The sequence below is a fragment of the Geotrypetes seraphini genome, chromosome 6 (assembly GCF_902459505.1).
Source record: "Geotrypetes seraphini chromosome 6, aGeoSer1.1, whole genome shotgun sequence".
NCBI classification, from domain to species: Eukaryota; Metazoa; Chordata; class Amphibia; order Gymnophiona; family Dermophiidae; genus Geotrypetes; species Geotrypetes seraphini.
In genome coordinates, this window is record NC_047089.1 from 113740316 (window position 1) to 113757159 (window position 16844).

The window sequence follows — 16844 nt, forward strand, 5'->3', positions numbered from 1 at the left end:
AGGAGGTGTCCCCTCGACAGCGGTACGTAGGTGTGAAGATCATGGCCTGGCCTCCCTGCCGTCCAAGCAAGGCGACGTGCCCCATGTCTTAACCACAGTAAAGATGTATACCTTCTATCCATATGCTGTGCTTACCTGCCAGCCTGGCTGCGACAGTAGTGAAGGGTGGGCGGGAGGGAAGCCGCATCTCTCTTGGGATCGCCGTACGAAAGGGCGACCTCCCTTCCGCTCACCCCTATCCCATAACCCCCCCCCCGCTTCCTCTGTTGATTGGCCCCTCCCTTCTCCTCCCTTCCCCCTCCCCCCTCCCATCCTATCGCTCCGGCTTCGGCCGATTTGGCCTTGCTCCTCCCTAGACGGGATCGGAGCTTGTTCTCAAATCGTGCACTCAGCACTGTAGCTCTTACCCCTCATGGACTAACATGGAACAATGATGACACTCAGGCATTTATCGACTCATGTGGAATTTATTTGGCCGCAGCCATAACAGCACAATTACATCCAACTGTTATCAACTGAACATAATCAAGCATGAACGGTGATGACCTGTACACTGTAACCGCACTTCTGACAATGGCATAACACACAAGGTACATCACCAGGCAACATATAACCAACCGATGATCAGGCGCACAGCATATGCCTCTCTATCCCCGCACAATGTGGGGTGCCGTACAAGCAACCCCGGCTCACCGGACCCTTCCCGTTCAAGGAGGTGTCCCCTCGTCAGCGGTACGTAGGTGTGAAGATCATGGCCTGGCCTCCCTGCTGTCCAAGCAAGGCGACGTGCCCCATGTCTTAACCACAGTAAAGATGTATGCCTTCTATCCATATGCTGTGCTTACCTGCCACTACCTGTGATAGCGAAACCTTGCTAATTGCGGGTTCCCCCCAAGTGTCATGGCTGCGGCCCCGCAGGTTCACATAGCCTCAATGACAACATCCTGTATTGAACTGGTGAATATATCCAGAGCAGTGTCGGAGCGGTACCGACGCAGACAGCTGTCCTATTGCATGCAGGCATAAATTTTGCCCAGTACGTATTGCGTTTCTTGCAAGTTATCTCCACGGCAGGGTATATATGGGACTACAATAAGGTACTGTGGGGGAGCCTGCTGGCTCAGGATAAACAATCGGTCTATTGCGAGTTATCTCCAAGGCTGTGTGAGAGCTCGGAGCTTTGCCTACTAACTGGGTATAAATTGTATAAGATGTGACCAGGTAAGGTAGCGTGGGGAAGCCTGCTGGCTGAGTAAAACAATCGGACCAGATAAGGTAGTGTTGGGAAGCCATCCGTATAAGGTAGTGTGGGAGCCTGAGGTAGTGTTGGGAAGACTGCTGGATGAGGATAAACAATAGGGTAGCGTGGGGAAGCCTGCTGGCTGAGGATAACAATAAGGTAGTGTGGGGAAGCCTGCTGGCAGAGGATAAACCAACGGACCACAATGCGGTATACAAAATAAAGTTATTATTATTATTATTATTAAGGTAGTGTGGGGAAGCCTGCTGGCAGAGGATAAACCATCGGACCACAATGCGGTATACCAAAATAAAGTTATTATTATTAAGGTAGCGTGGGGAAGCCTGCTGGCTGCTGGGGAAGCCGATAAACAATCGGAGTACATAAGGTCGTGCAGGGAAGCCTGCTGGCTGAGGATAAACAATCGGACCAGAAAAGGTAGTGTGGGGAAGCCTGCTGGATGAGGACAAACAATTGGAGCACATAAGGTCGTGTGGGGAAGCCTGCTGGCTGAGGATAAACCATCGGACCAGATAAGGTAGTGTGGGGAAGCCTGCTGGCTGAGGATAAACAATCGGACCAGATAAGGTAGTGTGGGGAAGCCTGCTGGATGAGGACAAACAATTGGAGCACATAAGGTCGTGTGGGGAAGCCTGCTGGCTGAGGATAAACCATCGGACCAGATAAGGTAGTGTGGGGAAGCCTGCTGGCTGAGGATAAACAATCGGACCAGATAAGGTAGTGTGGGGAAGCCTGCTGGATGAGGACAAACAATTGGAGCACATAAGGTCGTGTGGGGAAGCCTGCTGCTGCTGAGGATAAACAATAAGGTAGCATGGGAAAGCCTGCAGGCTGAGGATAAAGAATCGGATCTACCTTTTATTGCCTAACTGTACAATGGTCGCTGGGGTGGACGGAAGAGCATATCCAATGTACTGATGAGCATATCCTGTTGAACTTCACCAGCCCAGTGTACTGATTAGAGTACTGATGAGCATTCAAAGCAATGATAAGCATATACAGCTGTACTTCCCCAAGCCACTGCCCTGATAAGCATTCTGATGAAACATATGGAACTTCCACAAGTAATGTACGAAATAGCATAATATACTGATAAGCATATAAGAACATAAGTGATGAACTTCCCCAAACCAAACATTCTGATGAACATATCCAACGTACTGATGAGCATATCCCCAGCAGTGTACTGAGGAACCTCCACAGGCAATGTACCGAAGAGCATAATGGACTGTTGAACTCATACCCAAGGTGCCTTGTACTCATGTACCTATAACCCTGTACCTATAACCCTCATTATCCCATCAATCCAATAATACAGGAATATGGGACCAGTAAATACTGGGACCTAATGTCGCAAGCCATCAGGTACTTGAGGAAATGTAAACCCTAATTGTGAAGGTCATTCAGCATTTCTTGAAGTGTTGTAAACCCTAAGGTAAACTCCGTAATGTAAAACGTAAGTATGAAGGGCCTTCAGCATTCCATGTGGTCCTGTCGACACAAAATCGAGGCAGCATCCATCCCGAACACTGATGTATAAACGGAATGTAGATCCCTGGTTTTGCCCGAATAACCGAATGTAGATCACTGAGTTTTCTACCACTCTAGGGTGAGCAAGATCTTGAGCAGTGGTCTCAAACTTGTGGCCCGGGGGCCACATGCGGCCCCTCAGGTACTATTTTGAGACCCGCGGCATGTCCCATCACAATCACAAAAGCAACAAAAACAGCCTCTTGACCAAATGTCTCTGCAGCTACAAATCACAATACCATTGAGGCTTAGCCAAAGGAAAGATCCATAAACTATGAAGTTTTACCTCATGCAAAATGTCCCGAATGTAGACCCTGACAACCCAAGGCCTATTCCCACCGAATCGTACTGTACCGCCTGTGATATAACTCCATTCTGTATCGGTATGTATCCTTAAATCCGGTATAAACCCCGATAACAACCCTTATGTCGCTCCCCGATTATAGACACACGCTATGTGTTGAGCTGCTTACGTGGCGTTCGATCTCACCTCCCAGATGGTGACTCTCCTTCCGAGTAAGGGATTCTTCACGTTCCTATCTCCTTGATGCTTGTGAGTGATGTTAAGGTCTCTGGTAATAAGGTCGTCAGCAAGGTGGTCAATAAATGATAGCCTGGCCGTGTAGGTCATGAAGAGTGAGTGAGGCAAGAACACAATTAATACAAGAGGTGCGCCCACATCTGTTGTCAGTAGCATCCCCGTATAAGGGTCTGGTATGGTCGAGGAGAAAACTCAAGGAAGGCAAATGAGGACTCAAGGCCTACGTCTTACGTCCCATTCTGCACTGGCAACATGCTAAGGATGGAAACATACTCAGGTAATAAGGTCATAAGCAAGGTGGGAAATGATGATATCATGGCCGTGTCCTGATGAAGAGAGTAAGTGAGGCACGAAAACAGTTAATATATGAAATACACATGAAGTGAGGTCAACACATCCCTTGTCCGTAGCATCACCCTGTCATAAGGGCCAGCCATGGTCAATGAGAAACCTCGAGGAAGCCTAATATGAGGGCTCAAAGCTGTAAGGTCTACGTCTTACTGCTGCTCACTGGCTAAGGAGGAACTCATACCTGAATGGAGGAGAAAATTTGATACGATGGATACGAAGAGTCTTGTTGAAGAGGGATTGATACTATGACTCCTAAAGCCAGCGTGGTTACCCCACATGTGATAATACCCTTTTCTCTGCTACCCAGGGGGTAGGGCCATGTGTTACTTGCTTCAGAAGGAGGTTGAGTCCTAGACTGTTCAAAGAGCGACAGTGCCTCCCGTATACTTCGTGCTAGTGTAACATGGTCCCCTGGTTGACCGCTAGCAGAGGGCATGGTCTCCCCCGTGAGAGGTGAGGGCATATTATGTGAATGGATGTGTCGGTGTTGGAGCAGCTTGTGGTGGCTCACCTGGGACAAACGTCGACCGCCCTTCTAGGAGTTGGTGCATTGTTTGAACCCCGTGTTGCTCTATCTGCCTCTGGAACAAAGCCATTAAGTCGGCCAGTTCTTGTTGAGGTTGTGCGGCCGTAGAAGCGCAGAAGCCGGTGCCGCTGTTGAGGCCGCAGAAGCCGCTGTTGAGGCCGCAGAAGCCACCGCTGTTGTTGTGACGCGTGTGGTCCTAGTCTTTCTTTGACTCTTAGCCGTGGGCTTTTTCTGCAGTGCTGGTTTTGATCGTGGCTTACGTTGAGCAGGCATGGCTATAATAAGTACTAAAGAATAAAGACAGTCAGTACAGGCATACGTGGATTGGAACCCGAGACAGGCCCTAATATTAGTAAAGCCCTCCTTCTGGGATCATGCATAAAATACAATATAGGACTCAAGCCATCAGAAACTCCAGTTGGAGAAAGAGCGCATTGCTGCTAAGTTGTAGGTATCGCATATGATGGTATCTGAATAGCATATAATGGCAGCTAATAGCAGATAAGAGCCTTTAAATAGCATATTATTGCCTAATAGCATAGCATTTAATTAAATAGCATATAATAGCCGTAGATAGCATATAATTGCCTAATAGCATAGCATTTTATTAAATAGCATATAATAGCCTAATAGCATAGCAAATAATTGCCTAATAGCATAGCATCAAATAGCATTTTATTAACTAGCATATAATAGCCTAATAGCATAGCATTAAATAGCATTTTATTAAATAGCATATAATAGCCTAATAGCATAGCAAATAATTGCCTAATAGCATAGCATTAAATAGCATTTTATTAAATAGCATATAATTGCCTAATAGCATAGCATTTAATTAAATAGCATATAATAGCTGTAGATAGCATATAATTGCCTAATAGCATAGCATTTAATATTATTTTATTAAATAGCATATAATTGCCTAATAGCATAGCATTCAATGGCATCCAATAGCAAGGAAGCTCCACAGCACGACCAGCCGAGCATTCACACCAAACCAAGCCTATCCACATGAATAGCACAACCGCCACACAAAATCACAGTCCAGTCGGGCCACCAGCACAGCACCTCCACCGATGGAGCACTCCCTAGCCAGGTCCAAGCAGAGAGGGGCTACGCGAGTGGCCTGCTCCGTGCCGGATCTAAAGGGAGGACCAGGGCCCACCCATTCTACCAACTCATGCAGAGAGGGGCCACGTGGGTGGCCAGATCTGGCAGGATCCACAGGGAGGATCCACAGGGAGGACCAGGGCCCACCCACAGCCCCCCAAGTGGCCACGGTCTCCGAGCGAGCAGCGCCCCCCCCCAACAGGATCGGCTCCCCTCCCCACAGCGGTCGAGCGGAACGCGAGGGGCAAGGTCCAGCTGCCAGAGCCAAATCCTCCATTCCAAACCTTGTTTCTTTACCTGTAGAGGCAGGCGGCACGGAGGCGAAGGCAACCAGGGCAGCGGACAAAAACCGGGGTGGGGCGGGCCGCCCCCCCTCCCTCCGCGCAAATTGGACGGAGAGAGTCGAGCGGCCGGCTGCTGCATGGCTTCACAGCACAGAAATCGGGGGAGCTCGCGGCCTGCCGCCGCTGCCGCTGAAGGCACTCTCACCGGATCTGTCCATCTCAGTGGCCGCGTGCAGAGCGGCCCAAACCAAGCCACCCCACCTCCCAGCACGCCGCGCAGCCGGAGACGGCGGCGGCACCGCGAAGCCAACGGAGATGGGCCGCAGAAGACAATCTCCCAGCAGGCGCAACCCACCTCCCGACCACGTCGGGGCCAGCGACCCGCGGCACAGCCTGCACCGGCCGGCAATTCCCCACCCGGCAGGGGCCCAACCCCCCCATGCAGGCACCCCGCGGGCGGCGGTCCCACACACCAGTGTGCAACCGTAGGAGAGGACACAGGACCTGATCGCCGCGGGAGCCGGAGGCGCCCTAGGTGAGGGAACAGACTGTAGTCGAGGGTGGGAGGAAGGGAAGCCGCATCTCTCTTGGGATCGCCGTACGAAAGGGCGACCTCCCTTCCGCTCGCCCCTATCCCCTAATCCCCCCCCGCTTCCTCTGTTGATTGGCCCCTCCCTTCTCCTCCCTTCCCCCTCCCCCCTCCCATCCTATCGCTCCGGCTTCGGCCGATTTGGCTTTGCTCCTCCCTAGACGGGATCGGAGCTTGTTCTTTCTATTAGAAAAAGACAGAATATCAAATAATTAGATGTGAAATAAATCATTTAAAACCTGTCACCACTTCATAAAGATGATCGAATAGGGTAGAGTGTCTGAAGTTCTGCTGGTTAAGATAATTTTGTAGATTTTCAACTGAACTGTGATACACTTCTTTACTAAAATGTTGCTGTTCTTTTGGTTTAGAGATGCAGTGGTTGGAGCATTGATGCCTGCCAGTATGATAGCACCAGTGGAATGTATTTCTTCTTCAACTGCTCCCCCATCAGATGGTTATGGGACATTCAGCCCTCACCGTGGGGAAGATACAGGGATGGGACTGGATGTAGAAGAAAAACTGAGCCCCAATCCCTGGCAAGATAGGAGAGGAGAGGTACAAACAGATTTTATTTTAGTACAGAAAAATTGAAATGTTAAGGCAAATTGCATGTTGTATTAGTATTGAAAAAATATTTGACTGCTAAATGTTGTTGTTTTTTTTTCAAAACTATATCAAGTGACTAAAATATAAAGGTATCTACCAAGATTTTACATAACTGTGCCAGAGTAGCTAACATAGTAACATAGTAGATGACGGCAGATAAAGACCCGAATGGTCCATCCAGTCTGCCCAACCTGATTCAATTTAATTTTTTTTTTTTTTTTTCTTCTTAGCTATTTCTGGGCGAGAATCCATCCTTTAAAACCATTGGGCACATGATGCTATGAGACAGAGCAATAGATGAAAATCCTAGCTCTTATATACTCCTATATTAACCTTCTATTTATTTGCTCATCGCTCATCTTGGCAGCATTTTAAAGAGCCTCTGAGACTTTGGAACACTTACCCCTAAATAATATAAAGTTGGGTGCTCAAATTTTTGACTAGCCAGTTGCCAGTTGCATACCTAACTTAATTATTAAATTGGACACAAATTTCCATTAAGTACCAAATAATAGCCTTTAAGTGGCATTAATTGGTGTCAGTCAGCACTAATTTGTAATTACATGAGTAACTATACTTGAGTGCTACAGCATTTAGGCACTATGGGGTTCATAATAAAAAAAAAAAAACAAACAAGCCTGATCGTCCAAGTACCCATAACCAAAGCTGATTTTTAGACGTATCTAAAACCAGCTTAGGCCTTTCCCCTGCCTCTAGACGCACAGAGAGAAAAAAGGCATGTTTAGATGAGGGGAAAGGGCGGGCGGTGGGCGGAAGGTGGGCCGACCTACACCTAGGCGGACAACACATATAACCAAAACAGTTGACAGGTTGCCTAGTCGGCACTTAGACCTTTTTGACTTAGACGAAGTAAAACCAGGTCTAAGTGCCGAAAAAGGGGCCGCTGGTGCGATCAGTTCAGCGGCCCAGCAACCATCGCAGCAGGAGAAATGCCTCATCTCCCCTACCACGATGCGATCACCCCTCTACCCGAACTGCCACGACCTGCGGTAGGAGAGATGCCCAATCTCTCCTGCCGCGGGTAGTGGCAGTTCGGGTACAGGAGTGATCGCATTGCGGCAGGGGAGATGGCCAATCTCTCCTGCCGCGATACATCAACCCCCCCGACGATATCGGGGCAAGAGGGAGCCAAAGCCCTCTTGCCCCACGGCACCCCCGACGATATCGGGGCAAGAGGTAGCCCAAGCCCTCTTGCCCCGGTGATCGTGCCCCCCCTGACTCAATATGGGCAGGAGGGAGCCCAAGCCCTCCTGGCCCCGGCAACCCCCCCTCCGATACAACGGCCCATGTGGCTAAGGCCCCACCCACAGGAGGGGCCTAAGGCTCCTGGGCCTATTCTGATTGGCCCAGGCGCCTCAGGCCCCATCTGTGGGTGGGGTTTCTGCCGCCTGGGCCAATCCGGCCCCATTCTGGACCTGGCTGGCCTGCCGGATGGGCGGGCTTAGCACCCGTCCGTCTGGCCAACGTTAAAGGGAGGGGGTGGGGGGGGGGGGGCTCGGGTCGGCCGGGGGGGGGTTGCGGGTCGGCGGGGGGGGGGTTCGATCGGGGGTTCAGGGGGACGATCGTTGGGGGGAGGGGGGTTGTATCGAGGGCAGGAGGGCCTGGTATCCCTCCTGTCCATATTGTAGTAGGGGGTGGGGGTCGCCGGGGCCAGGAGGGCTTGTGCTCCCTCCTGTCCCAATCCAGTTGGGGAGGTCGCCGGGGCCAGGAGAGCTTGGGCTCTCTTCTAGCCCGTTGTGTCGGAGGGGGCATCGCCGGGGCCAGGATAGCTTGGGCTCCCTCCTGGCCATATCGAGTCGGGGGGGGGGGGGGGCACGATTGCCAGGGCAAAAGGGCTTGAGCTCCCTCTTGTCCCGATGCCATCGGGGGGGTCGCGGTTCGACGGGGCAACAGGGCTCTTGCCCCGATATTGTTGGGGGGGGTTCACGGTTCGACAGGGCAGGAGGGCTTGGGCACCCTCCTGCCTGGATCATTGTGGGGGGGATTCTGTAACCTGTGTTGTTTTTGACAGACACTGGTTACAGAATCCAGCTTTTAGGCGAAGGACTGGCTCCCCCTTCGCCTAAAAGCCCTTTTGTTGGATGTTTGGGGCTTAGGCGTTTTTTTGGTTCATTATGGGCAAAAAGTGTAGACATCGTGGGAGTGTACTTGTAGACGTAGTGGTGATCTGGGCGTTTAGTAGAGGCAGGCCATAATCAAAACAAGGACGTTTGTTTTGGTTATGGACACTTTTCCTGCTTCTGCTTTGAACGTTTAAGGACTTAGGCGAAAAGGGGATTTAGATGTTTTTTTTTTTTATTATGCCCCTCCACGTTTATACAACAGGAGCGTGCAACTGCCAATTTTAGATGCCAGCATTTACATCTAGCCTTTAGGAATTTCATGTGCAATTGCCATTACAAAATTGTACCCTTATTTTGGCACCTAATTTTTGTGTCCTTTGTAGAATTTACTTCTTGAAGTTTAGGCAATCAGATTATCCTCAACTCAGAACAATAAGGTATCTAGAATCCAATGAAGAGACAAGGAGAAATATTGTTAAACAGATTCCAAGATGACAGACTCATGGTCTACCTAGCTCATCCATAAGCTCTTTATTGATGGTGGAGATCATTTCAGAAATGACAGCTGCTGTGGAGGCTGCTCTCGATATAAAGCTCCAACACTGGCTGGATAAGATTGAAGCTGTGCATGAATGTCTGGATAACATGAGCCTGGAATTCAACATTTATGCGCATTGCACTAGGGCTCTTGAGGATCAAGCTCAAGTACGCAACTGTCAGAGATAAAGCAAAAGATGGATGATCTGAAGAACCAGTCATGGCAAACACAAGCAAAAAATCCAACATAACAGCAGTATTGTGTCTAAAACAATGAACAAAAGGAAAAACTGCAGAGATGATGTAAAAGATGCCAAGGTCCAGATTCACTAAAAGGTAGCGATTCAATTGCTGTTGGCCAATTACTGGCCGATTTTGAAACAGTGATTGATTTACTACCTTTGTTACATGCTTTTTTCTTCGGGGGGGGGGGCACATTATTTTGACATTTTATTATTTTATTATTTTAAATTTTATTATTTTAAATTTTTTTATGGGGCAGATATTTTGCATGTATAACACACACAAAATATCTGTGCCATGAAAAAAATTAATAAAAAAGACAGACAGGCAGGCCTGTCAAAAAAGCACAGTTACTTACCGTAACAGGTGTTATCCAGGGACAGCAGGCATATATTCTCACATGTGGGTGATGTCATCTACGGAGCCCCAGCGCGGACAGCTTTTCAAGCAAATTTGATTGAAGTTTCAAGTTTGCACACTGCACCACGCATGTGCTAGCCTTCCTGCCCACTAGAGGGCGCATCCCCACCTCATGGTCCTCAGTTCCATATCCAGCAAAGAAGCCATCCCCGGGGAGGAGGGCGGGTAGTGAGAATATATGCCTGCTGTCCCTGGATAACACTTGTTACGGTAAGTAACTGTGCTTTATCCCAGGACAAGCAGGCATGATATTCTCACATGTGGGTGACCTCCAAGCCAACCAAAAAAGGGCAGGTGGGAGGATGGCAATTCAGGAAAACAGGTTACGTAACACCGACTGGCCAAACCGGCCGTCGCTTCTGGACAAAGTGTCCAGACAGTAGTGGGAGGTGAACGTATGAACCGAAGACCAAGTGGCAGCTTTACATATGTCCTCCATAGGAGTGGATCGGAGGAAAGCAACCGAAGCTGCCATCGCTCGGACCTTATGCCCCGTGACTCGACCCGAGAGCGGGAGACCAGCCTGAGCGTAGCAAAAAGAAATACAAGCAGCCAACCAGTTGGACAAGGTGCGCTTGGAAACAGGATGTCCCAACCGATTAGGATCAAAGGACAAAAATAATTGAGGAACCTTCCGATGAGACTTGGTACGTTGGAGATAAAAGGCCAACCCCCTCTTACAGTCAAGCGTGTGAAGCACCGCCTCACCAGGATGAGAGTGGGGCTTCGGGAAGAATACCGGAAGAACAATGGACTGATTGAGGTGGAAATCAGACACAACTTTAGGCAAAAATTTAGGATGGGTGCGAAGAACCACCTTGTCATGATGAAACACAGTAAAAGGAGGATCCGCAACCAAAGCCTGCAGCTCGCTAATCTGACGAGCGGATGTGAGTGCAATCAAAAAGACCACTTTCCAAGTGAGAAACTTAAGATGAGATTTGTCGATAGGTTCAAAAGGAGGCTTCATCATTTGAGCTAAGACCACATTAAGATCCCAAACTACAGGAGGAGGTTTCAGAGGAGGATGGACATTCACGAGACCCCTCATGAAACGAGTAACCAGAGGATGAAGAGAGAGAGATCGACCCTCGAGATGCCGATGGGACGCCGCAATGGCACTGAGATGCACCCGAATGGAAGTCGTCTTCAGTCCAGACTTAGACAGATGCAACAAATAATCCAGCACCGAAGACACGGGAACTGAACTCGGGTCCAGATGATTCGAGGAACACCAGGATGAAAATCTGGTCCACTTCTGGGAATAACAAAGCCGAGTCGAGGCCTTGCGCGAGGCTTCCAAAATCTCCCTCACCGACTGAGAAACAGGAACCGAAGTCAAGGGGAAAGGAACCAAGCGGTCAGATGTAAAGACTGAAGATTGGGATGTAACAGCGAACCCCTACTCTGAGACAGCAGAGAGGGAAAGACAGGCAGAAGCAGAGGTTCCCTGACACTGAGTTGAAGAAGCAGGGAGAACCAGTGCTGTCTGGGCCAACGAGGTGCAATGAGAATCATAGTGGCTCTGGTCGATTTGAGATGTACCAGCGTTCTCAAGATCAGAGGAAAAGGAGGGAACGCATAAAGGAACCTCCCCCCCCCCAGTCGAGAAGAAAGGCATCGGCCTCGAGACGGTCCCGGGAGTACATCCGAGAACAGTAGAGGGGTAGTTTGTGAGTCTCCGGGGAGGCAAACAGATCCACCTGAGGAGTCCCCCAGCGGTCGAAGACCTCGCGTAGAACCCGGGAGTTCAGCGACCACTCGTGTGGCTGGAGAAGACGACTGAGTTTGTCTGCCAGACAGTTCCTCTCTCCCTGAATGTAAACCGCACGCAGGAATATGTTCTGAGAGACTGCCCATTCCCAAAGGCGCAGGGCTTCCTGGCACAGAGGCCAAGAGCCCGTCCCCCCTTGCTTGTTGACATAATACATTGCCACCTGGTTGTCCGTCCTTACGAGCACTACTTGATCGTGCAGTAGGTGACAGAAAGCTCGAGCAGCCAGAAAAATGGCACGAAGCTCCAACACATTGATGTGACAAAGACGGTCCTCGGCCGACCATAGACCCTGCGTTCGCAGTCCGTCGAGATGTGCCCCCCACGCGTACTCCGAAGAGTCCGTGGTCAGGACCTTGCGACACGGAGGAACGAGAAACAGCAAACCCCCTGAAAGACTGGAAGAGTTGGTCCACCAACGGAGCGAGCGTCTCAAAGAAGGAGTCACTGTTATCGGACAAGAGACTGGGTCGCGATCCTGCCGCCATTGAGAGGCTAGAGTCCACTGAGGAAGCCTCAGATGCAAGCGGGCGAAGGGAGTGACGTGGACCGTCGATGCCATGTGGCCCAGAAGGATCATCATACGCTGAGCCGACACCACGGATCGCTTCAAAACTTGGCGACCTAACCGAAGCAAGGCCTCCCGCCGAAGAGGGGGGAGGAAAGAGCGGAGGCGAACCGTGTCCAGCACGGCTCCTATAAACTGGAGAGACTGAGCCGGGCACAACTGAGACTTGGGAAAGTTCACTTCGAACCCTAGACGTTGAAGTAAGATGATAGTCTGTTGGGTCGCTAAGATAACTCCCTCCTTGGTCGGGGCCTTGATCAGCCAATCGTCCAGGTAGGGAAAGACCTGTAGCCCCCGAGAGCGCAGGGCCGCCGCGACAACCACCATACACTTTGTGAATACCCGAGGGGACGACGCCAGACCAAAGGGAAGGACCCGATACTGAAGGTGTAAATCTCCCACTTGGAACCGTAAGAACTTGCGGAAAGCGGGATGCACCGGAACATGGGTATATGCTTCCTTCAAGTCCAGGGAGCACATCCAATCCCCTTCCTCCAACAGGGGGTACAAAACCGGAAGCGATAACATACGGAACTTCTCCCGGACCAGGAACTTGTTGAGCTTCCGGAGGTCCAAAATGGGGCGCAAATCCCCGGTCTTTTTCGGGACCAAAAAGTAACGGGAGTAAAATCCCCGACCCCGCTGGTCGAGAGGGACAAGCTCCACTGCCCGTAGGTTCAACAAGGCCCTGGCCTCAACCAGGAGAAGGGCCAACTGGCTCCGATTGGACGGGCAAGCGCTGGGTGGCAGGTCTGGAGGCTGCGCTAAGAAGTTGAGCGAATAGCCCTCGGAGACGGTCCGGAGCACACATGCGTCGGATGTAATCTCGGTCCAAGCCCCGTAAAAGGACCTGAGTCGACCACCGATGGGGAGGGGGTCCGGCGATACTGCGGAGGGGGCCCGCCCCCAACCGCAGATCCCGTCAAAAGGACGGCGCAGGCTTGGACGCTCCCTGCGTTGGGGGTTTTGATGGACCTCCCCTACCCTGTTGGGGTGGGCGTCGGGGCGGAGGTCTCGAGAAGGCCGGCGTAGATTTCTGCGGGTATCTTCTCGGGGGCTGCCGAAAAGGTTTGTGCGGTGGGGCCTTAGGTTTAGGGCGGACCAGGGAGGCAAGAGAGCGCTCCTGCTCCGACAGACGTTTGGTTGCCGCCTCCAAGGAGTCGTCAAACAAGTCAGAACCCACGCAGGGCAAATTCGCCAAACGCTCCTGCAGGTTGGGGTCCATCTTGAGGGTACGGAGCCACTCCAGCCGGCGCATAGCTACCGCACAGGCCGATACCCTCGAGGCGAGTTCAAAGGCGTCGTACACAGCATGGAATAGGTACAAGCGTAGTTGAGATAGATTGGACATAAAGGTGGCGAACTTTTCCCTATGGGAATCAGGTATCACATCCCGAAAACTGTGGAAGTCCTTCACCATGGTACGCAAGTACGAAGAATATGAAAATGCGTAATTCAAGACCCTCGTCGCCATAAGAGAGTTAGCGTAGAGGCGACGACCAAATTTGTTGAGGGTCCATTCTTCCCTCCCAGGCGGGACCGCTGCAGACACCCTGGAAGGTTGCGTCCTCTTAAGCGCCGACTCCACCAGGAGCGATTGGTGAGAGAGTTGTGCCCTCTCGAACCCCTTAGGAGGGATGGTCCGGTATTTCGACTCCATCTTGGACGGCACCACCGTGACCGTAAGAGGGGCTTCCAAATTTCTGAGAAAGGTCTGATGAAGGACCGTATTCAGCGGAAGGCGAGGGGATTCCCTTGGGGGAGTAGGAAGATCCTGCTCCTCCAAAAACTCTTTGGTGTAATGGGAACCTGCCAACAAGTCCACGCCCAAAGCACCCGCCATAACCTGCACAAACCTGGAGAATGACGAAGGTCTGGCAGGCGGAGAAGGGGTCCGAGATCTCCCCGCCGAGCAGAAGGGGGAGGCCTCGGTGGAGTACCTCGGTTCTCTACCCGACCCCGATCCCCATGAGGCTCGTTCCCGGGACCTCGAGGGGGTCGGGGACCGATCATGCCTGAAGAAACCCTTGGGGGAACCCCCCGGGGTACGAGGTATCGAGGCCCGTCCCTTCCGCCCCGGCGAGGAGGCACGGGAACTCTCTCCGACAGGGGAGCGAAAAAGAGTAGGGTTATCCAGGCGGAGCTCCAAGACCTGTAAGGTCTCGCCCTCGAGCGGCGATGAGCGACCACGCCTCCGAGGCGAGGCCCTTGATCGCTTGGCCTTCCTCGGACGGCGCCTCGCCCGAGGCCTGCCCGAAGGCGAGGAGCCTCGCGAGGACCTCGAGGAAGAAGTGGACGAGAGCCTCCGCACCCGGCGCATCCTGTCACGGGGCCGCACGCTACGCTCAGGATGGACCACCAATGCCGGGTCCGAGGGCAAAGCCGGGGTCGAGGTAGTACGAGCCTCGGGCCCCGAAGCCACAGTACCCGAGACCGAGGTCGCCAACTGCGGGGCAGCCGAGACCGAAGCAGTCGAGGCCGAAGCCTGCTGCAGGTGCTCAATAGCCCCGGACAGCTCCGAGGCGATCAAAGCCTGGAGCAAGTCCTGGAAAGCCGGGATCGTCATCCCAGGCGGTAGCACCGAGACCGGTCGATGCTCCTCAGAGGGCGACCTCAGTCTCGAGTATTCCCTCGGGGCAATCGATTTGGACACCTTGGGCTGGGCGGAGGCAGACCCTCCCGCTGTCGAGGAGCCCGAGGATGGCTTCTTGGTCGATCCCGGAGCTGAGGAGGGAAGTGAAGACTTACCCGAGGCCGGCTTGGACGAGGCAACAGGCTTCGATGGGACCGAAGGTCGAGGTGAAGTCGAGGGGCCCGAGGCCGAGGTCAAGGCCGGGGCTGAAGCCGAGGCCGAACTCGAGGCCTTCCCGGCCGGGGAATCAACGGCGAAAAGTTCTGCCATGCGGGCCCTGCGGCGTTTGAGAGCCCTTTTCTGAAAGGTGGCACACCGGGCACAAGAGTCTGTCGGGTGCTGAGGGCCCAAGCACCGCAAACAGCACCGGTGAGGATCAGTGATAGACAAGAGTCGGTCGCACCGACTGCACTTTTTAAATCCCGTCACAGGCCGGGACATGGGCCCAAAAAGCGGCCGGGAACAGACGAGGTCCCACGGCCGCGGCTACCGGGAGCCCCCGGAGCGACGGACAAAAATAAAACTTTTTTTTTTTTTTCGACGATAACTAAAAGAACAAAACAAAAGAACAAGGAAAAACGCAGCGACCGCGTCGAAAACAGGACACAGCCGCGGCGACAGAAGGCAATTTGAAGAGCACAATTTTCCACAGGGCTTCTGGCTCCGCGGATGAAATTGAACTGAGGACCACGAGGTGGGGATGCGCCCTCTAGTGGGCAGGAAGGCTAGCACATGCGTGGTGCAGTGTGCAAACTTGAAACTTCAATCAAGTTTGCTTGAAAAGCTGTCCGCGCTGGGGCTCCGTAGATGACGTCACCCACATGTGAGAATATCATGCCTGCTTGTCCTGGGATAAAATAGTATACCTGTCGGTAACAGTTACCGACAGGTCTGCAGCAGTCGGGTTTGTCAGTGGTAAAACCCGATTCTAAATAGCCAAGCAATTGTTAGTGAATCAATTGCTTGTCTATTTTGCATGGGGTTTTACAAATTTGCATGGGAGGATCGGATCAGAGCTGTAAATGATCGGGACAGAGGTTAGTGAATCGGGTCGGAGGGAAATCGGGTCACAAAGGGGTCGCAAACCGATCGGTACATGATCAGTTTGCTTAGTGAATCTAGCCCCAAGTCTTTATTCAATAAGTTGCTTAAATTTAAACAGTTTTTATCCAGATGAGTGATGAACCGGGACCCGACATGGTCCATGTTTCGAAAGAAACTCCTTCCTCGGGGTGTGCAATTAAGTGGAAGGTGGATGGTGACAGCAAAAATTAATTATTGTGAAACAGTGTGAAAAAAATATTAGTGATGGTGAACCTAATCAGGAGGAGATGTGAAGTGTGACTAGCATTTATTTATTTATTTTAAAAATTTCTATACCATTTTATATCAAAACTTTTTATAAAATGTTAAAACAAATCAGGACAAGAAGAAACAGACAGAATTAATTCTAACAACAATAGAGATCAATACTCAGAAAAATGCATCAACAAATAATTGTTTTTTTAACAGTTTTCTAAATGAACTCCTATCATTGAATTCCTATCACTGCATATCCGAATTTGGCCAACAAGGGCATTCCATAATTTTACCCCTACACATGAAAAGGTCATTGCATTGGTTTCCCCTTATTTTGGGTTGATATTTGTTTTCAACAATGCAGAATTTTCCGAATGCAGTGATCTTGTTGGTTGAAAACTAGACATCTTACTCTTAAAGAATTCTGGAATTATACCAGTAAATGCTGAATGGCTGGTGAATATGCTTAAAAATGTGAGTACTGTA

General features: G+C 51.2%; 1 protein-coding gene across 1 annotated transcript in view; it reads left to right on the top strand.

The window, feature by feature from the left end:
* HERC2 (HECT and RLD domain containing E3 ubiquitin protein ligase 2) overlaps positions 1–16844 on the top strand; it is a 3346202-nt gene that overhangs the window by 2465770 nt on the left and 863588 nt on the right. The window contains 1 exon segment of the mRNA XM_033948978.1: positions 6564–6750. Within this exon segment, the coding sequence (XP_033804869.1) occupies positions 6564–6750 (187 nt within the window).